This window comes from Molothrus ater, chromosome 15 (genome assembly GCF_012460135.2).
Source record: "Molothrus ater isolate BHLD 08-10-18 breed brown headed cowbird chromosome 15, BPBGC_Mater_1.1, whole genome shotgun sequence".
NCBI lineage: Eukaryota > Metazoa > Chordata > Aves > Passeriformes > Icteridae > Molothrus > Molothrus ater.
In genome coordinates, this window is record NC_050492.2 from 2,560,313 (window position 1) to 2,587,245 (window position 26,933).

Below are 26,933 nucleotides of genomic sequence, written 5' to 3' on the forward strand. Positions count from 1 at the left end.
TAAAAATGAAAGTTATAGCAGCACTAACATACATGGACTGTACAGCCATGTGTCAAACCAACTTGCAGCCATCACGTAAGACAGAAGCCTGGAGAGAGACACCCTCAGTTTTTCAAAAATCACACAGCGATTTCACCAGACAATCCAGAGATCATCTCTGCCCCACCCCTCCAGGTGTTCACCCCCAGAGTCCTCTGACAAACATACAGAATAGCAATAAAAGGCCAAAAGCCCCAGCAAAAATGGCAACATCTAAGGCCCTGCCTTAAAGAATTGTTAATGAAAACTCTCCAGGAAATGGGCAATGCCCGTGGCTGGGAGGTGATGGAAGATCAATCTCATCTCTGCAGGCCACAGCTTTCTAGCACAAGCTGATTTTACTCAGTGTGAATGAAACACATCAATCACACACCCAGGGGGGTTTAATACCAGCAAGGAACCTTCCACACTGTGTCTGCCCTCAGTGAGTTACCTGTGATTGACATTCAGGCTCTGCTCTAGTGTATTTAACAAGGAGGGGCTGATGAACCCCAAATCCTGGCCCACCTCACTCTTTACACATTGCCTTGGTTCATCTTTTCTCTCACCCTGTGTCTCAGTGGGCAGCTGAGACTGTGCACAGCCAGAACATAAAACCAAACAGACATAATACACGTATTCCATAATATTTTCATTCCCATCAAACTTATTTCTCAACCTCAAGCTCTTAGAAAATTTTTCTCCAACTTTTAGAATTGTAAAATATAGGATTGCCTGACCTCTTGCCTTTTTTGTAAGTTTTATAGCACAAATAAAATATCACTCTGATAATCATTGTATAAATTGATACTATAGCTTGGCTTATTTACAGTAGCACTGCACAAATGTCAGAGTCTTTCTCAAAAACCTTGCTTTAAAAGTTAATGCTGACTACAGAGTGGATAAGCGATATACCAAAATGTGTTCTGTTCTGATTAAATGTCCCCCAGGTCCTTTTAAATCTATATAGAATTCATCAATGTTCATAATAATTTTAGTTATTTTGCTCAGCTTGTGTTAATGCTGAGTCAGTCCTGCAGGTTGTGATTTTAATTCAGGAAAAACTTCAATTGAGAAAACACTTCAGGATCTGGTCTGTAGTAATATTGATTTTTCTAGTAATAGACAAAAATTGAGACACAAAAAATGTAATTTCAGTTTCAATTGAATCAAGGTTTAGGGTCTTAGTTTTTTTTTTTTCCAGAGTTTTCCTTTTCAGAAATTTCTTGAAATTTCATTTAAGCATTAAAATTTTGAAACACCTTCAAATCTCACTAAAGAAAAATGTATGCACTTTTCAGAATTGTTTTCAGAACAATGCACATGAGCAAGAGAATCAGAATTCATCCCTGCAGCAAAGCCAGCTGATAAAGCTGATAACCCCTGGAGTGGTTGGGCACTGCCTGTCTGCAGTATCTATATACACAGGCCTCTGCTATTTGCTGACATTCAAAAACTGCACTGCTTTAATTAGCTTGGCTAAATTAAATAGCACAAATACAAACATACAGGTGGAGCAAAGAATACTGATTTTATCAAGCCCTGCACAAGAAAATCAAGTATATCTCAAGACAGTGATACATTGATACGTATATAGCCCAGCAGGCACTGTAATAGAACTATTTCAGTATGGAAAATCCTCACATTTCTCTGCAAGTCTTCCTTGAAACTGTTCTACATATAGATATTCCTGAATTAGTAGCAGCCTGATGCAGTGCCACAGAAACATGTCTGTGCAGATTTTTCTCCTGGTAATGACACAATTATATAGAGATACACCTCTGTAGGTATTTAGGCCCTTGACAAGTTCATCCATTTCAAATCACACTTATACAAGTAATTTTTTTTTCTATAAAGTTTTAACAAGGATCTTACAAACTTGCTTGGGCAGCAATAAATGTGTGTTCAATTTGCTTCACTGCAGAACACCAGGCAAAGTCCCTCCTCTGGCTGTTTCTGAGTCTCATACAGCAAAAAGAGAGAGAAACCCATACTAGAGACCAGGAAAATGTGGATCTACAACATGTGAACTGAAGAACTCCAAGGTGTTTTGACATCTGAAGAGACATTTCACTTCTTTGTAAATAATTTCACTTTCAGTAACTCCTATCCCTTAAACATTTGATTCAGTGACTCAGTGTCCTTTCTAAACTGGTGGGAAGACACCAGCTCCAAGCACTGGGCTCCAGATTTCTGCATGTACCTCACAGCACACAGATTTTTAGTAGCAATGAGATTGCTTGAGCACTGTATAGAAACAGACATGGTTTCAGCCTACTGATACAGCTGTGTGCAAAAAATGTGGAGACAAGTCCACAAAATCCATAGTTTAGCCATTAACAAACAGGTAATTTGTGTCATTCTCCAGAAAAAAAACTCAATTTCCTCTGTATGCCTGCTTCTATTTGGTGCCTGCAATTTGTCTGCCTTACTTAGAATTAAATCAAGTCCAGAGAAAGGAACATCCATCAGTCATAGGCCAGATTACATCAACCAAAGTGGAAAACATTACCAATAAATTGTAAGGGAATGATGAGTTTGTGCAGTTTCTTATACACAGTTTTTTCCTGTGAGCACCATCTTCTAGTCCATGGGTACTTATGAAGTCTATGGAAAAAACAATTTTGGTAATTTAAGGGGGACTCATGCTACTTCTTCAGTTCAGCCCCATCTTTCACTTCATGTTTTTAGGATTCCTGGAATTTTTTGCAACCCTACTCGCTTCAGTGAGGGCCCCCTCAGCTCTGAAAGGGATTGTACAGGGTTTTTTCTGGTGCCTTCCCATGCCTCAAGGGCTGTCTGAGCAGGAAGATACTGCCTGGAGATATGGCACCATAAAGGTTCTGCATTCTGTGTTGAATTTCTTGGGGATGTGGGATTCCCACTTCTCCTAAAAATGCTGCAAAATGCCTCCCTGAGGGAATGTGAACTACTTCTTTCTACACTCAATTTCTTCACTCCTATGCACCAGTCATCTTCCACACTTGAATTACTTGTTGACAAGTCATCTTTTCATTTGGAACTTGCCTCTCCCATATTTGAAACAGACAGATCCTGTGCCAAATTGCTCAGCTGGATTGGCTCTGTTCTTTCATGGCTTTCCTTAAATCCACTTTCCCATTGGTAGGAATCTAACTGGTGAGAATTTCTTTTTGTATCACAGGCATCTGAAGCCAGGCTATTTAAAACATTGCTGTTATGGGAACCAATGCTGCTAAACAGCCAGAAAAATCCTGTTTGTATTTAGGTCACAATTTCTTTGCAATAATGTTACTTGCTTGTTCTAGAAAATGTCATGTAGAGAAATTGGGGTTGGGGTATGGAGGGGGTTGGTGTTACAAATTTCAATTGAGATACACCACAAAGATACATAGAAAAAAAATTCCTTTTCTTCTCCTGCTTACCAGAGTACATTCAATCGTTTCTCACTTCTAGTCTAAATTTTAAGGATGGAAGTGTCTGACTCATTCTGTTTGTCTTCTGCTATACTTTTCTGATGACTTTAAAATGCTTTTGTAATTTATTGCACATAATGTCACACGCTGTGCCATTCTAAATGGAAGGACATTAACAATGTGGACACCAACAAAACAACTTTCACCTTTCTAAAGTCACCACCAAGCCTGGAAGTGTTCCTTCTACTGCCAAATATTTTCTTGAAAGTTTTAGTTGTTTTTTTCCTTTATCACCATTATCTCTCTTTGGAGACAGAGCCTTTATCACTTGTCCATGCAGGCTGAGATTCTCCAGCTCAATCAGCCACCACTAAATTTCACCTCAGTAAACTTGTGAGGGGCACTGAAGCCAAACAAGTTTCTTCCAGGTGATTATAATTTAATTTATTTCTCAGCTCTGGCTACTGCTTTGCTCCATACTTATATTCACATCTGTTGCATGTCCCTCTTTAGAGTTTGAGTTCTGGGATGAGGTTATGAGGCAGCTCTGACCCTCCTGAAACTTCTCTGAATGTTTAATTGAATATGTACATATGAATTCATAAATGAGTAAGCACTAGCCTAGAAATTGAAGACTCAGTTTAGTTTTCTGTTTTAAAGACCACTCCTGGGCTCAATTCCCTAAGAAGTGCCTTCATCATAAGCCACAGGATGTCCACTCACTTTCTCCCTTTGTGTTAATTTTCCATATGTCTCTCCCCTCAGTGTCCTAGGAGCTTTGCAGTAGTCCTTGTGGCTATACAAGAAATACACTCTGTTCCAAAATGATGCTGATAAGGTATGCTGAGGTCTCCTTTCCCTTCGTTTTTGTCTACACAATTCAGATAAAGTAGGAAGCTAAGCACCAAACAGTGGCACAGAACCAATGGAAATGGAGACCTGGGTATAAAAATAGAGGGCAAGAATCAAAAGTACAGGCAAGGAGTAATATGAGGAACAGTCACCTTCTTCACTGCTGAGAAAGACCAAAGGCATTTTCTTTAGAGCCTGGCAGTGCCTGTCTTTAATATGGAAAAGAGATCAGGTTTGTATTATTAAAGGCTGTACAAGTACCCAAGTACTGTGGATTCCCTCTCTTGAATACACATGCTGAGTTACATCTATTAGCTTTGTTTGTACTCCCTGCTCACTCCTAAAGTGTCTCTTAGAAGTTAACAACCTAAACCTCAATCTGCCTGGTTTGGATCTACCAAGGAATTGGCAGTTTGGAAGGTTTGAAACCACACTGTTTTAATAATGTCCTGAGTTTGCCTTTGAGTCTGTTGGAAGTATTGACTGTCAATGCCCTAACTGTAACCTGCACACCTTGTGCTGGATCAGATTTTGCTTTTTGGGAGGTTGGAGTTTTCTCCACCTTCATTTGCACTTTTCTTTCTTGCTCTCCTGCTCACTAATGACTAATGACTTTTCCAGGTTTATTCCATTTCCTAATAACATCTCCATGAATTCTCTTCATGAAAGTACATCAAGCAAGAGAATGATAAATTTAAGTCATAAAAGCATATCTTAAATTTTGATTTCAATGCCTAATTTATTGAGACCTGTAGTTGGGCAATCATATTCAGTTTAGAGCCACAAAACAACAATGTGAAAATCTCCTTTCCTCAGCAGCTGCCCTGCTAAGGTACTAACAGGATTACCCCTTGTACTGAACAGTTAACTCATGCTTTTGTTATTCAGAGATGCTTCCACTGCAACTTCCTTTTACAAGCCTGCCTAATCGATCCTTAACACCTCTAAAACGTTGCAGACCTTTCACTGGGAGAGGGAGAGAGAGCCCAGCCCAGACTCACACCTGCTGCCACTCTGCCTCCTGATATTTTCAAAGCACCAGCTGAAGCAGGCAGTAACCTATTAACCTCTACCTGGGCTGGAATATCAGGTGCATTCTCTCTCCAAAGCACACCCACATGCAACTTCAGTCCCCTGTGACAATTTAAATGTGACTTAAGTGCTTTGTGCTTATTCCCTACACAGGAATTCCTTCCAATACATATTCACTGCAGCCACCCCAGGCAGTCCAATTCACAAGTAGAAAGCTGAGGTGCACGACTGCAAGATGGTTGGATCATGCAATGGATGAATCTAAGCTGTGTTCATGTTGCTCAAAAATCTTTTCTAGTCCTTTCTTTCTCTGTGACACTTACAGTGGTTTGAGTTAGAAGGGGCTTTAAAGCTCCTCTAATTCCAGCCCCTGCCATGGGCAGGGACACCTTCTCCTATCCCAGGCTGCTCCAAGCCCTGTTCAACCTGACCTTGGATATTTCCAGGGATCCAGGGGCAGCCACAGCTTCTCTGGGCACCCTGTGCCAGGGCCTCACCACGCTCACAGGGAAGAATTTCTTCCTGCTCTATCCACATCTCTATTCCAAAGCTGAATAGGAGGTTAGCTCTGAACTACAAGGGTTTGTTTCAAACCACCAGGATATTCTCACACAGCATCAAGCTACAACTTGCTCCTGAAGTTAATATGTAAAGCAGCACAGAAGTGATGGGCAGATTTCCTCAATCTAAAATCAGACCTAAAATGCTCTTAGACTGAGTTGTACAGAGCTGCCCTAAATTTCTCAAAATAATAGAACAAGTTCTACTTAATCAGACTTAAAAGTCTAACGATGACTTTCCCTTTCAAGGTTATATTTTAGAATTAACTGCTTGATTGCTCTTTTCTTGATGTTGGATAAAGTCAATGTCAACTTTGCTAGGAAATTCAATCATTACAGCTATGCTTTTTGAAACTTAGAAGTGAAGCAACTCATGACCTCTACCCGTGGCTGGTGCAGTCAGACAGAAGTCCCAATCTTTCTGCAGCCAGAGGCTCAGCCATCACCAAGGCAGAGCTGCTGATATATCATGGACATTCCTTGCTGTAGAATGGATGAGCAGCCAAAGGAGCAATGAAGGTGTGCTCTGGGCTTCCAGAGTTCACCAGCACAGACACAGGTTGGGTACAGGGTGTTTTCACCACACCTGCCACAACAGACCAGCCAGATACGGTGTGGAGTGAACCTCTGCACTTCTTCCAGCCTTTCACGGGCTTATGATTGGTCATGGTTTAGATTTGTGGTGGAAAGGAAGAAACTTGACCCCAAGGACAGAGAGAATCACAGACTATGCTGAGCTGACCCAGAAGGATCTTTGAAGTTCAACTCCTGGCCCTGCACAGGACACCCCAACAATCCCACCCTGTGCCTGAGAGTGTTGTCCGAACACTCCTTGAATTCTGGCAGGTTTGGTGCCTCAAGCACTGCCCTGAGAGCCTATTCCAGTGCCCAACCACCCCCTGGGTGAAGAAAATGTTCCTAAATCTCCTGTCCCTACTCACCAGAGAGCAGAGATCACTGCCTGCTCCCCATAAGGAAATTGTGAACTGCTATGAGATCTGCCCTCAGTCTCCCCTTCTCCTCTTTTCTCCTCTTGGGGAAAATCTCCATCACAGAATCCAGCCAGCTTTTAGCACAAATAGGAAAGGCTTTGCTGAGCACCAGGGGCAAACACCCAGGAACCCTCTACTCTCACCCCCCTTGCAGCTGCACTTTCAGCTGCAGCTCTGATACACGTGCCACATCTCATGCAACAGATAGAAAACTAAACCCCTTCAACTATTTTAAAGAGCAGCTGAGAGCCATAAAGGAGGCAGGAGGGGATTGGAGTACAGACTCCATAAAACACACTGAATATGTGAGGATTTTTTAATATGACCAGTACTCTGCTCCACAGCTTTCTGTATTTCAAGCGTCTGCATGGGAATGGCTAAGCAAGGAAAGTAGGGCAGGAAAATATTTCATTTTGTTTGCTAATTCTCAGCAAGCATTTCTGAGCTTAGAAGATTTTTACTTCAAATCCTATTACAAAAAATCCTTCTGCCTAAACTGTGCTGTTCTCGGACTATTTATAACCTATAGCCACGTATATGATGGACAAAATGTTAATACTGCAGATTCTGCTGATATTATCTGACCTCAGGACACATCTCATTGATTTCCTTACTCAGCAGAACCAGGAGCAGCATTTGACCCTGACTTACACTCTCTGCTAAATGATTTTGGTTTATATTTGTGTTTCTCTGCAGGGTGCTGGCACACAGTGAGATTCCACACCCTCATTGCTCCCAGCTCTCTCTTAAATAGACACACCAAAGCTTGGGTTTTTTTCTTTTTTTTCTTTCTTTTTTTTTTTCCTATTGACTTGGAATCTATATTCCAGCCATTTTATGCCCTTTACTGCACTTTTCAATCTCATCACATTTAATAAGGATATCAGAATGGCAAAGAGGATTGGGTTCCAGCTGTGCACTTCCAAGTAGTACCTGATAATGAACCAAAATAATCTGATAATGATTCTATGCAAAAAAAAGGCCCAGCAACAATTTAGCTTCCTCGTTTCTTGTGAACACTCTATCAGTAGTTTGAGTTCATAATGTGTAATTAAGCTGAATTTTTCCTGTCTTTAATCCATGACTTGCACCCATTTCTTTCCTTTTGCATGCAAAGATTTAAAAAACTATTTATTTAGGATTAGTATAAAGGCAGTATGACTCTAAGTGTGTGCAAATGTTCAAGCATACAAAGAAAATACAAAACAAGGAATAACAGGAAAACAATGCATTAATTGCTACGGAGGACCCTATATGATGTTTTAATCCAAATGAATGAAAAGGAGGAAAATTACCTAAAATAAGGTGTAAAGAAATGGAGAAGAGAAGTGAAGCTTTAAGTTGCACAGTGGGGGAAACAAGAGAACTGTAAAAGTAAAGAATTTTACTTAAGACTATAAAAGGGGAAAGGAAACAATGATGGAAAAGGTCCCAGAGAGCACCCATTGCTAATGGGCATCAATGCCAAGTCCCAGATCAGTCTCTTGTCACAACTGAATGAGGCTGTGAGCCATGGCAGCCAATGTCCCTCGTCCCAAAGCACTGCACACAAGTGATCCTGGTCACCAGTGACCACCAGGCACTGATCCTTGGGACTGTGTGGGTGTGAGTGTGCAAAATCTAGCAAGAAAATGAGTGAGAGTGGGAAACCTCAGGCATTTGCAGAACAAAATCACTTTTCCCTGCCACAAGGTGTTACACTCACTTCTGTAATCCTGATGTTCTGCATAATAATTCCAGATCCTTCTGTGCAAGACTCAATTTGCAGAGACCCTGAGAGGGGTAAGAGTTCAGTCTGAAAGGATGAGGCTGATGCCAGAAGATGCTGTGAGCAACCAAGTTAAACAGAACCACAGACAACACTGTGTGGAGCGGCTCAGAGAAGGAAAAGCAAGAATGGTTTTTACAACCCAGAGAGACTTTAGGAAAGGGGTGAGGCACAGCTGAATGAGGTCTCTGCTGCAAGTCCACCTCCCTAACTACACACAGACACCAGCTCCTGCATCCTTCCTCAGCATCCCCCAGTCTCCAGCACCACTGCTGGTATTGCTGCTGGAGAGCAGGACCAGCTCCAGGCAGCTGGAGGGGCTGCAAGGAGCAGAGCAGGGGGGAGATGAGATGGGAGCAGTCAGCAACACCTTTGCACTCATCCCCTGGATGGGCACAGAGACAGGGAACGAGGCAGCAGTGAACAGATTTTGGGAAATATAACACTGTATTAAAAAAGGATTTGGCTGCATGGCATGAAAAATATCCTGTGTTGTGCAGGCTGACAGGCACACCCCAGGGTGAAACAGTGGCCAAAGGATTCAGATGATGGTGGAAAGCCACTGATCACAGCTGTCCAGTTCAGGACCTGTATGCCCAGCCTCAACACTGCTGTGACAGCTCTGTCAGACTCACCAGTGCAACAAATCCACCCCTGATTGATGGCATCTGAGAGCTCTTGGAAAGGGGAACAAAGAAAAAGGGAGATGAAACATATGAGGTGGGGCAGATGATGATCAGAAGCTCAGAGGAAGGCTTGAGAAGCAGTGGCACTCATGCAGTAACAAGGAAAAAAAACTACCCTGGAGCTAAACTGGGGCTTTAGAAATCAAGAGAAGACAAAAGCAAGGTGGAGGCAGAGGAAATTTATCACACATCATAAAAGCAGGAAGTCAGGAGAGCTGGGTTCTGCTCACTGTTACATCAGGGACTTCATGACTTTTGGCAAGTCTCTTAATTGCTTCCTAAGATGTCAGCAATATCTGGGCTCAAATGGCCACAGCAGCAAGGTTTAAAGCACTGCTGCAAAGGATACTTGGGTATTCTCAAGGAATAAGGTACATATGCACATGTATAATTTATTGTTTGCACTAGGTGCTGAAGGGAGATAAGTGTTTGGGGATTTTTAAGTAAACATTAAGTAAATCTGTTCTCAAACTTCCCTTTGGAATTCTTAAAACCTCGTTGCCACAAAATATTTATGGTATGAATTTAGTAAGACTTCAATATTTGTTTCCTTGAGCACGAGAGTCCTTACTGAATAGATCAGAGTGATTGGCCTAATGAAATATTCCTTTAAAAGCTGGACTACATCTGGTGTTTAGCAGGAGTTAGTGCTGCAGTATTCATGCAGAATTACCTGAATTACCTTTGCATTTTGCATGGATCGTACACGTGGCAAAGCCAAACATTTTTATGTACTGAGGGAAACCCACATTGTTTGTAGCAGTTCCTGGTGCAGGGGCAGAGGCTGTGGGATGCAGAGGACAGGGTGTAGGAGCATCAGGGGGTAGGACAGTCAGGATAGATGGAGATGAGAGATCTCTGTAGCCAGGTGTGGAACTTGGGGTTTATTGCAAAGGGCCTGGGGGCAGGACCCTGCTGGGAGCTGCCAGCCACAGCTCAGAGCAGGACTGAGAGAAGAGAGGGGCAGAGAGGATGAGAGGATGAGAGAGTAAAAAAGGTAAGAGAGCGAGGTTCCCGTTACAATACAATAAATCTTCTTCTATGTTGAATATTCTCATTCTCACCAACCAATCTGGTCCAAGATACAAATCCTATAACATTTACATACAGCCTATAAGAATCACTACATTACCACACTGTGTTACATTTTAATCCCTAAAAACTCCTCTTTGGGCCCCTCTGCCAAGCTGGCAGGGTCTGCTCTGCCCCTTGGGCCTGTCTGCAAGCAGAGGGTGTTGTTCCATCAAAAGGGGATCACCTTCAGCTGGCCACACCATTGTTTTCCAGTAATTAAGGTATCTTAAAGCTTGCTTTCATTTCAATCTCACTTATAGTTTCTATATTCTCAAAATCTTTTCCCAGAAAATCACATTTATAAGACTTTCCTGTTTCATCTTCCCCAAAACCAGGGTATCCTGCCTGGTCCTCAGCTGCTCCTCCCACAAGGGCACAGATCTCCCAACCTTACAGAATACATCTGCTAGCCCTGGGACACCTCAAATGACACCAGGCTTCCAGCTTTTAACAGCTCAGCTGAGCTCAGCATATTCCTCCCATCGTTGAAGAGAGAAACCACAGCAGGACATGTGAGACTCTGAGTGATAAGCAGGGATGATGATATCAAATGTACCCTCTGAAATCAATCCCCTCTCCTTGTACTAATCAAAACATTGTCCTCCACAAGCAGATAAAGCTGCAGTGTCTCAGCATGACTCCTTGCATTTGATATTCCTTGCAAACTGTGCTCTTTGGAGACGGATTTTAGGATTGTGCATTTGGAATACCAACTACCACTAGACACGTGGTTAGGAAAAGACTAAAATAATGTTCAGCTACACCAGTGTACCTCCTGGGTTTCTTTATCACTCTGAATAGTGGTTAAAGTCAGAGTTTAGAGGCCTTCAAATCCACTTCACTGAGAAGGACATATCCCTTCCCCAAGCCATTACCATGGTGGTCAGGGGAGCATTTCTGTGGAAACAGAGGCTGTCAAAGTCAGGGTTTATAGGAACACAAAAAGCAGTGTGGTTCTGTCTGCTGCTTCAGTCAGAACAGGAGACTGGGTCTGGTGCCTCTCTCAGGGGTTTATGGATTTTAAATCAGAGTGAAAGGTGAAAACATTTCTGACAGTAGGAACTAGACCTCAGGAGAAGGTAAAGAAAAAGGGACAAGCATAGGGGAGGACAAAATAAAAACAGAGAAAAAAGAGGGTTTGAAGGACAGGGAGGTACAAACCATATTGCTATCATCTGGGTACTTGATCTTTTAACCATGAACACCATAGGTGTCTTTCTGCTGTACACATACTGGAAACAGTCTTGACATTGTATTCCCACAAAGACTTTCAGTTCTCCTTTAATCCTTCATTCAAGAATTCTGGCACTTAAATTCACCCACAATGGGAACTCTGCCAAATTTTAACATTGATGAGTTATTTTCTGGTCTTTTTATTGTGCTGAAATACAAAAGCCTGTACAATCTTCAGCCTTGCTAGAATCTCTCTTAGAAATTAGAAACACATCATCTTCACTCCAGGTAGAAGTATTAGAAGAAAATAGCTGTTAGATTTCTTAGGTATAAAATATTTTATCTATTATCTTCCATTGTGATACAACTGTTTAATTACTATGCTGGTGCATCGTGCAATTAGTTAAGCTGTCTATTTGTGGTCATCTTTGATACTTATTTGTTTACTTCTCTTAGTTTCTTACACTTCTTGAATATTTTTTTAGGGACACTGTGAAACAGGCTGCTACAGACAAGGTGCTGCCTTCAACAGCACCCATGTACAGGACTCACATTTCTAAACCTTTGTGCTGAAATTAGGGACCCTCCTTTTCCCTGCACCCTGGTCCTGGCTGGGCACTGTGTTTCTTTTTGGTTTTTTTTTTCCTCCCAGTCCTCTGTCCTCAGTTCCAGTCCCAGGCTCAGTTTTGGTCTGGGCCACAATCATACAACTGCAATTATCAAAAGGTCCTGCCAGCTCTTGGCTGGATCAGGGCTCTCTGCTGGCAGGACTCAGAGGCAGCTGAGCTTTCCAGCTCTACCAAGGAGATTGAACAATAATTTCTCAAAAGTTTGTAACTCAGCCAACCTTAGCAGCTTTTAATGGCTATCAAACATGACACAAAGACCACTTCACAAATACCAAGTGCTTTTTCCAGAAGATACTTCAGCAAGACATTGAAAGGAAAGATCAGACACATCACACATCAAAAGCAGTGTGGGCAGCAGGTCAAAGGAAGGACTGTGCCTCTCTCTCTTCTTGGTTCTGGTGAGACCCCAGCTGCAGAGCTGCCTCCAGCCCTCAGGTGCCCAGCACAGGAAGGTCAAGGACCTGTTGGAGTGAGTCCAAAGGAGGCCACCAAACTGATCAGAGGGATTCACAGAATTCACAGAATCCCCAGGTTGGAAGAGAGCTTAAAGATCATTGAGTCCAACCCAGCCTCAACCCCTCAACTCAACACTGGCACCCAGTGCCACATCCAGGCTTTGTTAAACACACCCAGGGATGGGGACTCCACCACCTCCCTGGGCAGCCATTCCAGAACTTTATCACCTCTCTGTGAAAAACTTTTTCCTGATATCCAACCTGAATTTCCCTTGGTGCAGCTTGAGGCTGTGTGCTCTGGTTGTGTCAGTGCTGCTGGAGAAAGAGCCCAGGCCCAGCTGAGCACAGGCACCTTTCAGGAGCTGTGAGAGTGATGGGGGCAGCCCTGAGTCTCCTTTTCTCCAGGCTGAGCACCCCCAGCTCCCTCAGGGGTTCCTCTCAGGGTTTGTGTTCCCAGCCCCTCTCCAGCCTCGTTGTCCCTTGAGCATCCCAAGGTCCTTCCCAAGCTGAGGGGCCAGAGCTGGGCACAGCACTCAGGGTGTGCCCTCACAGGTGCCAGGGCACAGGGGAAGGATGCCCTCCCTGCCCCTGGATGGAGCACCACTCCCGTGAGGAAAGGCTGAGAGAATTGGGATTGCTCAGCCTGGAGAAGAAAAGCTTCAGGGTGACCTCACTGTGACCTTCCAGCACCTGAGGGAGTCTAAAATGAAAATGGAGAGAGACTGTGCAAGAGAATGGAGTTACAGAACAACGGGAATGGCTCCCACTGCCAGGGGGCAGGGATGGATGGGATATTGGGAATCAGGAATTGTTCCCTGGGAGGGTGGGGAGGCCCTGGCAGAGAAGCTGTGGCTGCCCTGGATCCCTGGAAGTGTCCAAGGCCAGGTTGGACATTGGGGCTTGGAGCAACCAGCCTAAGAAATGACCAAACTGTGCAGTCAGACCTGTCTAACAGGTAATGCCCAGGTCCCACCCATCACCACCCTGAGACACCTGAGGGTTCCTGTGATGGTAGGGCTTCTCAGACCTTTTTTGTAGGGAGTAATGGTATGAACACAGCCTAAAATGCTGAAAAGGTTTTCTTCATTCATCAGTGGACAAAGCTGAAAATACACAAGTCTATGGCTCCATGACCACCAACTGCAATTGCTTTTGTTAAATAAAATAGAACTATTTTAAAGCTGCTCATACTGTTGAACTTCCTTTCACCTGTTACTGAGGTGGGAGATGGCACATTAACCTATCCTTTGGTTTAAGCAAAATATCCCCCTATAAACAATATAGATTTTGTCCTGGAAGCAAACTTAGATTGGATCTTTGGATACAAGATGCTACTGTTGATAGTAATTGCTGCTGGTCCATTTTTCCTCTGTTAAAGTATTTAGAAAAACAATCCTTTTGGAAGAATTATTACTACATTAAAAATGCATGATATTAAGTGACTCATCACTATTTATAATAGTAACTAAAAAGTGGTTTTCAGGCAGAACAGTTTTATGTATAAAATTTCGCCACCTTTATTGGAAGCAAACCTGGCCTGAGCATTAGCAGTAGCCAAATATAAACTTGGAACAGTCTAAATATACAGCATTAAGGTTGATAAATAGAATAATTCTGCTACCTTTGAGGTGACTGGAAACCCTGGGTACAGAGATGCAATAAGTTATGAGATAATGCAATATACATCTGGTTGAGATTGTTAATGTGTTTGGAATGGCCACAAATTATGGAGATTTTCCAGACTGCACACATAAAACACTTACTCTAAGACTCTGATGAATTTAGAGCAAATATATTTTTTTACAAAGGAGAAAAAACGTGTCAGCATTTTCAGAGGGGAAAAAACCTACAACAAAATTGTAGCTCTTGTAACTCCATCCTTGTTCTACTTCTGTTCTAACACAATCTCTGTTCTACAGAAACTGTTAGGAGGGAGTAGGGACATTTCAACTCATCTTTGGCTTTTTAAATTACCTGGCCAGCCACTATGTTTCATTTTTTTCCCCCACTCAATCAAGTTTAATCCAATACTGTCAGTTTTACAAGTTTTCCAGGAACCTCAATTACCTCCATTACCCACATTTCCCTCCTACCCTAAACGAGAATACAAACAAAAAAGAAGATAAACACTTGGTGATGAGCTATTAATTCATAGAATGGTGACAGCTTGATGGGTTTGGATTTCATTCAAAAGCATCTGGATCCTCTTTGAGCAGGTTGAGTGAAGAAAACCTTTTTCCATAAAACATGACATGGCAATGGTACAGGGCCCCACCAAACTAAGATCTCAAAGTGATCATATTTTTCAGTGCACATTTGCATTCTGCAGCTCTATTCTGACCATGATCAAGCTGGCATCTTTCCATGGTCTGTATTAGCTCAGGTTAATTTTTCCTCTAGTTATTTTAAATAAGGTGAAAGGCATTAAAGAGGTGAAATGCCTTGTAGAGAAGCACAGTGCTGTAAAGGAGAAGACGGGAATTTGCTAATTCTAATCCCTAGACAAATATATAATAAGATTAAAACAAAGATGAAAGTGCAAATTGCAGTCCTAAACCAACAACCCCAGATCCTTTGAAGCTATTCCAGCTGGCAACTTTGACTGCACAAGTCATTTGCTGGGGTGATTTTACTTCACCAGCCCCAAAAAGGTGAGATAGGGTAGCAGCTCTTTCCCTCTGGCTGCAGGGAAAAATCACTTCCTTTTTCCAGCAGATCTCCTTCCGACCAATATGACATTGAAAATAAATAGCTTTAGAGATTGATTATCTTCAGGATATTTATGAGTGTTCAATTAAAAAAAACCAAAACAAAGCATGCACACAGCAATAAAACAAATCCAAACAAGTGAAGGATTCACTTGGAGGAATAGATATAAATAATAGAATCGACACAGGGCATATTCCACAAGATCAGTATTCTACAAAGAAGAAAACTGAGTCAACTTCTCCATTCAGAACAACACAGAATCACAGACTGGCTGAGGCTGGAAGGGATCTCTGGAGATTGGCTGGTCCAGCCCCACTTCCTAAGCAGGATCAGCCAAGCAGGTTGTCTGGGACCACATCCAGATGGCTTTTGAATATCTGCAAGGGTGAAGACTTCACAATCTCCCTGGGCAACCTGTGCCAGTGCTCAGCATCCTCAGAGTGGGAAAAAAACAACCAACAAAAGAAATCACTTCAGCTTAGACAGACCATCCTTCTCTTTTCTTCTCACTGGGCACCCTTGAAAAGAGCCTGGCTCTATTTTCACAGAGTAATGAGATCCCCCCAGCCCCACAGCCTTCTCTTCTCTTCTCTTCTCTTGGCTAAAATGTCCCAGCTCCCTGTCCTTCCACACATGAGAAATGCTTCAGTCCCTTTGCTATCGTAGAGGGCCACCACTGGCCTGTTCCAGTGGCTCCACATCTGTCTTTTCTTGAAATCACAAAGCTGAAAGACTGAATTCAAGCTTTTATTTAAATGCCTTCATACTACAGGTATGATCACAATCCTGCAAATTATTATCATCTAATGAAAACTGCTTTAACCAGGAGGATATTGCACCAATCTCCACATAACTTTTGGCTACAAAGCAGAACCTAAAAGCTGTCTGAAACACATTCCCAGGACACAGCGCAAACAGCTGTGTAGTTCGAAAGATGAAAAGCCCACTCAGCTGTAAGGCTTCCCTGCTCCTTGCTTCTGACCCCAACAAAGGAATTGGAAAAGGTTGAGAAGTAACACCACTGAACCTTTTGGAATCAGTTCCTTCGGGTTTTGTGAGGGAACATCATAAACTTTGATTTTGTAGGCTGGTGGGGCAAAGAGGTTTGACTCTTGCAGAGTAAGAAAGAAATAAAAAGCCACTAAAAACAGTGTCAAGACCCATCAGACTGGGACCAGTCATGAGGGAGATGGAGGAACTAACAGATCAAAATATTAAAATCATTCCTTTGGAGAAGAAAGAATCCAAAGAACAAAAATATGTTCGTTTTCCTTAGAGAGACTGGTCAAAGACTAGAGGCTTCAAACCTCCTTTTTCTTCTTTTTTCTCTCTTTTTTTTTAAATATACCTTCTTTCTATGATATTTAACTTCCAGTTGCCTTATTAGCAAAATTTGCTTTCATTCTCCAAATGCCTCTGATAGCACCAAATCTTTGAGCTATTGCCCTGCCTGTTCTTTGCCTGACAAATTCTCAATTAAATACCTTATTTCCCATGTGCCTGCTTGTCCCCTTTTTAGTTTGGGTGCTGGATTTTGTCACCATTCTTTTGATTAATTGCAATTTTAAATAATCTTTAGCAAGTCACAACTCCTTTTGTTGTTTTGAAACAAGCAAGCTGTAACCCCAGAAATTAACACAGTTAATCCACACTAAAATCCAGCAGCTTGTCTCCAATGGGAAGCAGAGGATGCACAAGGCATTGGCACAAAAACATGGCACACATGGACCAATGATCCCCTAGAGCCACCATTTTATTAGTATTTTTTTATAAATACTAATAATAATATACATAATAATAAACATAATCCTATTTTATTAGTATTTTTTTAATATTAATATTTTTTTCCTCTGTTTTCAGTATCTTGAGTGTGATTGAATATGTGACAAATTACTCAAGGGAATGGAAATTGCTGTCACCAAGGAAGAACCAAAACAGTGAGAGTTTAAAATCCTCAATTCCCCACTACCTGATTTCCATCATAGGTTTCTGAAAGAACTGATAAATAAAAGCATAGGGGTGAAGACAATTTGTTTTGGCTTAGTTTTTTGGGGAGGGTTTAATATAAACCTGTCAAGTCTGAAGAAGCATAATCTCATTGGAGAAAACCAGCTGTAGATATTAATTTCAATTGGTGAAATCCAGCCTGTGTGACCACAAACCCATTACCTGTTTGGATACAAATTTGGAGGAAGAACTAAAAGAGAAGTGAAGGTACACTGAAAAGGAAGGAAAATAGTCATAGATTATCAAAGACAACAATTTGCTAGACTGGTTTTCAATTCTCCTCAATAGAAACTAACTGAAATTCATCTCATCTATTCTGATTTTAGTAAAACATTGAATACAGTGCTGCATTAAAAGTTTAAGAGTTGGGCTATTCTAACAGCAGTTCCAGGGGACAATCATATGGAATCATTCACTTTAAAGTAAAGGTCATTCATTTACTCTCAGTGCTGTCTGTAGGCTTTGTCCAGATGAACTGGATGATTTGTTCTGAGCAGGTGACTAAGACTTTAAGACTTTTTAACATCTAAGGCTCAAACATCCAGCATTTAGATGGATGAATTTAGGCAGAAGAACTATCTTGGGAATTAACCTTTACCCATGCATCTCTACCCCCAAAGAAGTTGTGCAATAATACCTATGTGACTGATTAATCAACTTATTAAAACTATGGAGGAGGTAATTGGCCTCCCAAGAGGAATCAGGTGACGTATTCCCTATGACCTGGGCAAGGAAATATTCCTGTGTACATAAGAAGTCCTTTCCCTGAAACATATGTAAGTCTGGTCACATATTTGCAAGAAAAGCAAGAAATACATATCCAAAAATTAAAAACTGATGCTGAGAGGGGATATCAGCATAACCAGATAAGTGCAGAGGTGGCCATAGGAAAAAAGACTGAGAGAGATCAACTTGTTCAGCTTGGTAAAACAAAGGCTAAGAAAGGATCTGATTGCTTTCTAAGCCATGGATAAAACAAGATGCAAAGAGGGAAAGAACTGCTCATACTAAAAGGGAATTGCTGGCACAAAATCAAAAGTCTACAAACTCATAGCAAAGAACAGTTGGCAGGATGTCAGAAGAGCATTTCAAAGCCTTAGAGGAATAACTTTCCAATAGGAATAATGGGCACAGTCTAGTGAATTTTGTAATTAAAATTATTATTTTTACAATTAAAATGTAAATATTTGAATTCAAATATTTAAGATTAAATTGTGACTGATACAGGAAAGGACTGGGCTTGATCTAAATGATGTTTTCTTGTGTTATTCTTTCATACAGGGATTACCCTTCCTTGGCCCTCATCACCATTCAGCCCCATCCTTCCCTTCCCCTTATCCATCTCCAAATACAATCATATTACTCTCCACATCCCCTCAAGCCCTTTGTCTCAATCAACTCCTCTTGACACTCTCCCTTCCCCTACCTCTAAAATAACACTCCAAGGCAGGCATCAGACAAGAAAAGTCAGAAGTCAGGGTCAGAAGGAGGCACTTTCCCTTGGTGAATTTTCTCTGATCACTGCTGCTTCTAGGATTTTCTGGGCCTGACCCCAAGAGTAACTTTCATAGCCAAGAACTCTTCCTAAAAACTGATTTCCTGTAACATGGACATGAGACTGCTGGTTCTGGACAGGTTTTTATTAGCACTGACAGGAGAAATTGGGAAAGTGCTTCACTCTTACACTTGCTGTGTTGTTCCCATCAGAATGAGCCACAGGGAGGGCTTGACACACATCTGCTCTTCACTTGTGTGAGGAAGCCACTGATGCTTAGCCTGCAGCAGTTCAGCCTCAATTGCCAGCCTGTCTCAATGGAAGTGGATCCATTTTTGTCACAGGAAATGCATGCCATGTTGTGCAAAATTATTCGACTCCCATTACAGTTGAGTGAGAAAAATTCTCCATTGCAAGGTTTGCATCTATTTTTGGGTGCAACCTAAATATCGAATGCCAAGTCACAGAGAGGTCACTATGCTCTGAATGGAGAAATATCTCACAGGCCTTTTGTGCAGCACAATGGCCAACACAAGCAAACAAAAGAACTGGAGCAATCCATGGCTACATGACAATCTAAGAAATCAGTCAGGGAAGCACTGCTTACTTTAGTAATCACTCCTGCCTTTGTATCTCACACAGCACAGCAGCGTGCCCAGCTCTTCACTTAGCTGCCATTTATGCCATGCTGCAGAAAGACACAACAAAATACTGGAAAAGATACAATTACAGTTTACTCTACTGCTCTTATGGCCATACACAGAGCTATTCATAGCTCTAACCCAAATAGAAAGCATAAAAGCACAAATGGGTCTCATGTGTCTGCATGTGTAAAAACATTCAAGCCTATTGTTTAATTCAGGAGTAAAAACAGAATAAGAGTAAAGAAATCAACCTGAATTCTGGAAATACAATTAATTTCTGGAAATTCAATTGAATTTTCATATATGCAGCCCTTTTTCTACCCTACATGAACTGAAAATTGTAATCACCTTCTCAATTAAAAAACCCAACAAAATAAAAATCAGGTATTTTAAAAGACATTTTACAATTCTGCTGAAATTGTAATTTAGAAATTTTCAGTGCTTTGAATGATAACTATGAAGTTGCTCCTAGTGCCTTTTAAATATTTGTTGCTTTCTTTTTGTTACATTTCTATTCTTATGGACCAATAAAATCACCCCTCCTCAAAAGCTCAAAGGGTCATATAGGTTTATGTTTTTAATTCCAAATGGGTCAGTCTGAAAGCACTTACAGATTGAATTTAGTCAACATCCAAAATTAAATTTTAATTTTTTTAACTGAAATTTCTAATGGTACATACATACACACACACATATATATATATGTGTGTATAAACTTTATATATTATATTATATATATTATATATATATATATAAACTTTATACATATTCTATATATTATATGTATATGATATATATTTTTATATATTATATATATATATATTATATATATATATATATATATATAAAGTTAATTCTACAGCTCAAATGCCACTGGAATGATCAGCACCAAATAACCATATTAATAAACATGATTTTGGTTTCAAGGTTAGATGGGTTTTTACAGTCTCTGCCTCTTCTCCCCTACTCAGCTCAATTAATGTAAAGCCTTTGGACTTTCCACATAAGCCATATCCATGGTTGCCCATCTCTGAGTATTAGAAGCCAAGGAAATAAAATTGCCAAAGATGACATTTGGGATTTATTTTGCCCACTATCAAAAGCTGCAAAAAGGTGTCTCATGTTACAAGTTTAAAAATTCACCTGAATGACTGAAATACAGCAAGATGCAATGAGCCACATCACAGTTGTTCTGATTATGGAGATTAGGGATACTTGGGTATTTTTATTATCATTCGGTTCTTTAATGTGTTGGTAGCCTGAGTTTCCAGATCATGCTCAACTGGAACAAAGAAATGAGTTGTGATTTTTTTGAGGGTTTTTGTTTGGTTTTCTTTGTTGTTATATATATGTCATCACTATTTTTAGTTTTGCAATTATGAACTACTCTCCAGCCAAAGTTACTGTCAGGGCTCTCGCAGACGCCTTCTGAGTCAAGATATTGCCAGAACACTTTCCTTTCCCCATTACAAAGGTTCTAACCCAACCTTCTTTGGTTTTCAGATCCTCAAATAATCAATGATGTTCCCAAAGTATCCAATGCATTAGGTACAGATTCTCTACATACTGCCAACTGCTATTTTCCTAGGCTCTACAGTTTCTTCAGGAATGACATCAACTCTTCTTCTTTTGCAAGACTTAGGTATTCCACACACCCCTCTTTGAACAGTGAGAAACCCACAACACCTGCAACCCCCTGCTACTACAGAGAACAAAATTTAAAACTAATTATGACTGATTAAATACTAGGAAAACCATCATCTGTAAATCAAATTTGGTCAGCACATAAATAAGGGAAGGCATGATGAACTTATTGCATAGTGAAGAGCAAATTTGGAATTTATCTAGGAGGGAAAGCTTACCAAAATTCACTACCTGGAAATTTAAGAGTAATAAACCAAAATGTTATGTAGTTGAATGTATATTTGATTGTCCAAAGCAGTTATTGAAGCTACCCTTACATCAAGGTTCAAAAAGGAGCTGGGCATCTACATGTATTTAAAGATACAATAAAGATTTCAAAGGTGAAAATAAATATTATGGCTACGGATTTAGGACAGCCTCTAATAGGTGTAAACTAGAATAAAAAAACAACAGCAGAAAGCAGAGTGCACCATGTCTGTCTAACCTGAGTTCTCACATTTCCCTCCTACAGCTCCTACCGGACACAGAGCACTGGCCTGCACAGACTTAACAGAGGTTGGTTACTGTTATGCACACCAAGGAATTTGACAGTCTGTAGGCAAAACATCTCAAAACTTCATAAAAATATAAAGACAACTCACAGGGCCTATTAAAACTAGATATAAGACAAGAGAATCTTGGACAAGTATTGCAGCAACGCCTAGCAGATTAGGCCTGCAGACACAGCCCACCATGTGGCCCTACACTGTGATCACTGGAAGATATTTTCTCCTGTGAAATCACTCATCACACTACTGAGAAGAAACCAGCTTGGTCAGAGGCCCAGAAGAGAATTGTTTTAGATTCACAAAACCTATGGATTGCTTGGAAAGTGAGATGATCACTCCAAGTCACACTTCCTAAAGAGGTGTTAGCTATGGGATTACAGCTATTCCACCACAGAGTTACCTCAGGCATTGAAAAGCAGCATCTTGGCTCAACAAACTACTTCCCTTCAATAAAAAAAAATCTCAGGAATGTCAGGGCAGGGGTAAAAAAAAAAATTAATAAATAAAATCACAGACTCTACACAGTGTATCTTAGAACCACCCATTGATTAGAAACTTGCATGGACTTGTATCATGCCCCTACTTAGCTTGCTGAAGACAATGGCTTGGCTTGCAAGGTATTTTGTTTTTACTTACACCTTTACCTTCACTTGTGTCTGAAGGTCCTTAATGTTTACAGTGGAAAAAAAAAAATCTCTTTCGTCATCCCATGACAATATTTCAGCCAAAGAGATTCTTTGCTTTAGGAAATACATAAAAGAAACTGAAATTTCCTTCAGGTGCCATGAATTGATGGCTGTTTTCCTGCAAATGCCCTCAGTATGTACTGAGCAGCCTAGTGCAGGCACGAGACCACGTGCCTGGGAGAAAACAGGTGAAAGGAAGAAGCACTTACCACGAGGACAGCGCTCAACCGGTCACTTTGGACCTGCTGCACTTGGATGCAGGGTCCTGGCACTTGTAACCTCGAGCCACTGGGAACATTCCCAGCATCTCCATTGGGGATGCTGCTGTTACCAGGCCCAAGACCTACAGATGCCCTGTACAGGTAGGTGTGAGTGAGTTTACCCACACCAGTGACCTCCAGCATGTCCGGTGGGAAGTGGGAGCTGGGCAGCATGTGCACACTGTAGCAATACTTTTTATAGTCCTCAGCTGGGCAGCAGCAGCCACTGCAGCAGCAAGTCCGGCACCGGCAGAGCCGGACGACGGCGAGGAAGAAGATGAACGCCGCGAAGATGAACGAGACACAGGCAAGGGAAACGATCAAGTAGATGTTGGTGGCATTGAGCAGTGGCGGCGGCTCCCCGCTGTCATCGAAGTCGGGCAGTGCCTGGGGCAGGGTGTCAGCCAGCAGGATGCCCACTGTCACCGTGGAGGAGAGCGGTGGATCCCCGTGGTCCCGCACCACCACCACCACCTTGTGCTTGAGGAAGTCGGTGGAGCGCATGGAGCGCGTGGTGCGCAGCTCGCCGGTGTGCGGCGACAGCTGGAACAGGGTGGAGTCGGAGGAATGGGCCAGGTGATAGGAAAGCCAGGCGTTCTGTGCATTGTCCTCGTCATCTGCCACCACTTTGGTCACCAGGTAGTCCTCATCAGCCAGGCGGGGCACAACTTCCACAGCTACTGAGCCGTTCTGGCTGGTGGGGTACAGGATGGCCGGGGCATTGTCATTCTGGTCTGAGATGTAAACATTCACTCTTATGGCAGCACTCAAGGCTGGTGACCCATTGTCCTTGGCTTCCACTTGAAAATGGAAGCTCCTAAGCTGCTCAAAATCAAAGGCACGTTTTGCATAGATGCTCCCATTGGCCAAGTTCATAGACAAAAAGCTGGTCAGGGCACTGCCTGCAACTGTGGAATTCCTGAGCGTGTAAGAGACCCGTCCATTCTCCCCTATATCAGGGTCAGATGCCGAGACCTGGTAGAGAAAAGCACCAAGTGGATTGTTCTCCTCCACAAACACATCGAATGCGTCAGCACCAAAGACAGGAGGGTTATCATTCACATCAGAAATCTGCACCCAAACAGTCTTCTGGGTGGTGAGAGGAGGAGAACCCAAGTCCGTGGCAGTAATGGTGATGTTGTACTCACTGATCAGCTCTCGGTCCAGAAGCTCACTGGTGACAAGGCTGTAGTAGTTTTGAAGGGAAGGCTTTAACTGGAAGGGAAGGTTTTCAGAGATCTGGCAGGTTACTTTCCCATTCTCCCCAGGGTCCTTATCCAAAATACTCAGCAGAGCTATCACTGTGCCAGGAACAGCATCTTCAGGAATGGGACTGGAAAGGGATGTAATTGTAATCTCTGGGCCATGATTGTTCACATCTGTGATTTCCACCAGCAGCTTAGCTGTGCTGGACATGCCAAATGCCCCATTATCCCTTGCCTCAATCAGCATCTCGAGAAGGGGTCTCTGAACAGCTAAAACGCCATTGACTGTCACCTCCCCAGTGTGCGGGTGAATTGAGAACATTCGCTGTAAGTCAGCAGAAGTTGTATTGCTAAAGGAATACCTGACCTCTCCATTTGGACCTTCATCCAAGTCCGTGGCATGCACTTGGACTACCAAAGTGCCACTGGGGGAGTTCTCCAAGATGCTCGCCCTGTAGACCGAGTGCTCAAATTCTGGTGCATTGTCATTGGTATCCAGCACAGTCACAATGACTGGGACATCACCAGACTTTGGAGGGTTCCCACCATCTTTGGCTGTAAGCACAAGTCTGTGAGTGGCTTGCTGCTCCCTGTCTAAGGCTTTCTTCAGCACCAATTCAGGATATTTACTCCCATCCCCGCGTATCTGCATTTCCAGATAGAAATGTTCATCAGGGCTCAGAGTATAATTCTGGACACTGTTAGCACCTTCATCCAGATCTTGGGCGGTGGGGAGTGTAAACCGTGCCCCAGGTGACAGGAACTCCGGGATGTTTATATGATATTCACTTAAGGGGAAGCTGGGGGAGTTGTCATTTATGTCCAAGACTTTGAATTCCATCCTGTAAAGCTCTAGAGGGTTTTCTAACACAAGCTCGTAATTCAGAAGACAGACAGACTTTAACTCACAAAGCTGCTCTCTGTCTATGGGCTCGTTAACAGACAAAGCCCCTGTGCTGGCATTTATATTAAAATATTGCTTACTTGAACCGGTGATCATGCGAAATTTCCGAGCTGAAAGTGTAGCTGCATCTATTCCTAAATCCTTTGCTATGTTCCCAACAGACGCTCCACGCTCTGTCTCCTCGGCGATGGAATACACTATTTGCCCGTCCGCGGTGCAGCAAATAAGGCAGAAAACCATTAAATAGCCCCGCATGCTTCCTCCCCTGGCTCAGCTCCCCGCAGACCGGCTCAGCAGGAACATAATCCAGAATTTCAGCGAACACCCCAAGTTCCCGGCGCGAGGGAGCGATCGGGCACCGGGGCGCACCGGCGGCGAGTTCGGTGCAGGCGCGGGAGGCTCCGCGGCGGCTCCGCTCCCCCCGGGCCGTGCCGCCGGCTGCCGTGCGGGGCTGGGCGGCAGCTCCGCAGCGCTGCGCCCGCCGCCGCCGCTCGCTGTGACCGGAGCGCCGGCCCCGCGCCGTTCTTAGACGGGCAGCGGCGGCGGCGGCGCCACCCAGAGGCCGCGGAGACACCGGCGGCACCGGGGGAGGGGGCTGCGCTCCCCCCGCCGCCGCTGTCCCGCCGGCCGGCGGCGGCTTCTCCTCCCCTCCTCTTCTTCGTCTCTTTTTTTAACGCCCCGACGGAGATGGAGCGGGGGGCTGCGCGCAGCCGAGTGCGCGTCATGGATGTGCTCCCGTGAAAAAGAGAGGCAGAGCAGAGCCCCCTCCTCCCTCCGCTCCTTGCGGGAGAGGCAGCGAGAGGATGCGCTGTCAGAGAACGGCGGTGGAAGGGAAAGGTGGATGAGAAGTGACAGGCATCGGCTAAACATGGGTCAGCACAGCCCAGACACGCTCCGGCTGAGCACAACATTTCCCAGAGGGGGTTTAAGAGCACAATTAGAGGAGGCAGTCGACTCTACTACCCCTGTTAAACTTTACGGAAAAAAAAAAAAAAAAAAGGAGGGGGGGGAAAGCGGGGAGAAAAAAGAGAATATGAAAAAAGGAAAAAGAAAAAGGCTCTTTCTTGCTTCCCTGCTTCACCTTCTAAACAAGGGAAATTAACACGAATTATTGGAGAGAAGGGTCTCTGCTCTGACAGTCAGGTCAGCCCCAGCCACAGATGAGCTCCCATCCAGCCTCCCAAAGCAGGATGGGGGTGGCTCGGCTGGCAGGGGGAAATGGGAGGCTGCAACAGTTCAATTACTGGTATAGAAATAAATATCAGCACCAAAGAGGTTTTGCATTTAGGACACCCCCAGAGATTGTGGGGAGAGATGAGCTGATACCACACAGAGACTGCAGATCATGAGTGGGAAAAAAATAACATCAAAGCTCTCTGCTCCCCCACCTTTCCACACAAAGGGAACAGTTACCAAATACACCCCAAAGCAAGTACAAGAGGGCAGAAAAGCATTTCAAAATATCCTCCTGGAAAACCTTCCCTGGAACGATCTTCAGCAGCAGTTTATACTGATGGGCCCTGGCAGCAGCTCCATCTCCTCTGTTTCCACCTCCCTTCTGTGAGAGCTTGTTGTGATGAGATCCTGATCGATCAAAAGCAAGAGGCTATAAATGTGTAACAAGGACAGATCTTAACCCTTCTCATATTCCTTGTGCTTCTTTCTGCAGCTGAGATTTTCCAGGCAAGTGAAACAGAACATTTCAATTATATATAGTATACATAGGGCCTTTCAAAAAGGGAGAAAATCTGGAGCACAGCCAAAAGTTGTACATTAAATTAAAAAAAAATCAATACATCTCTTTGCATCTTCACAACTCAGCAGAGCCCCAGGTGAGGTTCTCATCCTGGCACACTGGAACAGATCTTGGTCTGCTCCAGCACAACTGTCCGCAGATGTGATTTTTTTAACCCCAGGAGGTCCTGGCAGTACCTGAATGTTGCATTTTACTTCTGTTCATTGATGCTACAGAATCCCTTACAGCTCAGGGGTAGCAGAGGTGGCAGCAGAAAGCTGAGAGAAAGCTACAGAGCTGCTGCTGTGCACCTCAATCCACAGAGGACATAAACTTGTCAATAACCCATTGCACACTGCATACAGTGCAAATACTCACCGTTTGCTGCTTATCCCTTTTTCTTTTTTGGTTGTTAAGGGCAGAAATGCCCAATTCCTATCCAATCACTACAGAATTATCATC

General features: G+C 42.9%; 1 protein-coding gene across 6 annotated transcripts in view; it reads right to left on the minus strand.

The window, feature by feature from the left end:
- LOC118692261 (protocadherin alpha-C2-like) overlaps positions 1-26,933 on the minus strand; it is a 105,621-nt gene that overhangs the window by 50,777 nt on the left and 27,911 nt on the right. The window contains exon 1 of one of the 6 annotated variants that reach the window (XM_036391962.2): positions 22,577-25,091. The exons of the other annotated variants lie outside the window; for them this stretch is intronic. Coding sequence (XP_036247855.1) covers positions 22,577-24,991 — 2,415 coding nt within the window. The 5' untranslated portion in view covers positions 24,992-25,091. Of the gene's footprint in view, positions 1-22,576; positions 25,092-26,933 lie in introns of those variants that run through there. 6 annotated transcript variants of the gene reach the window in all.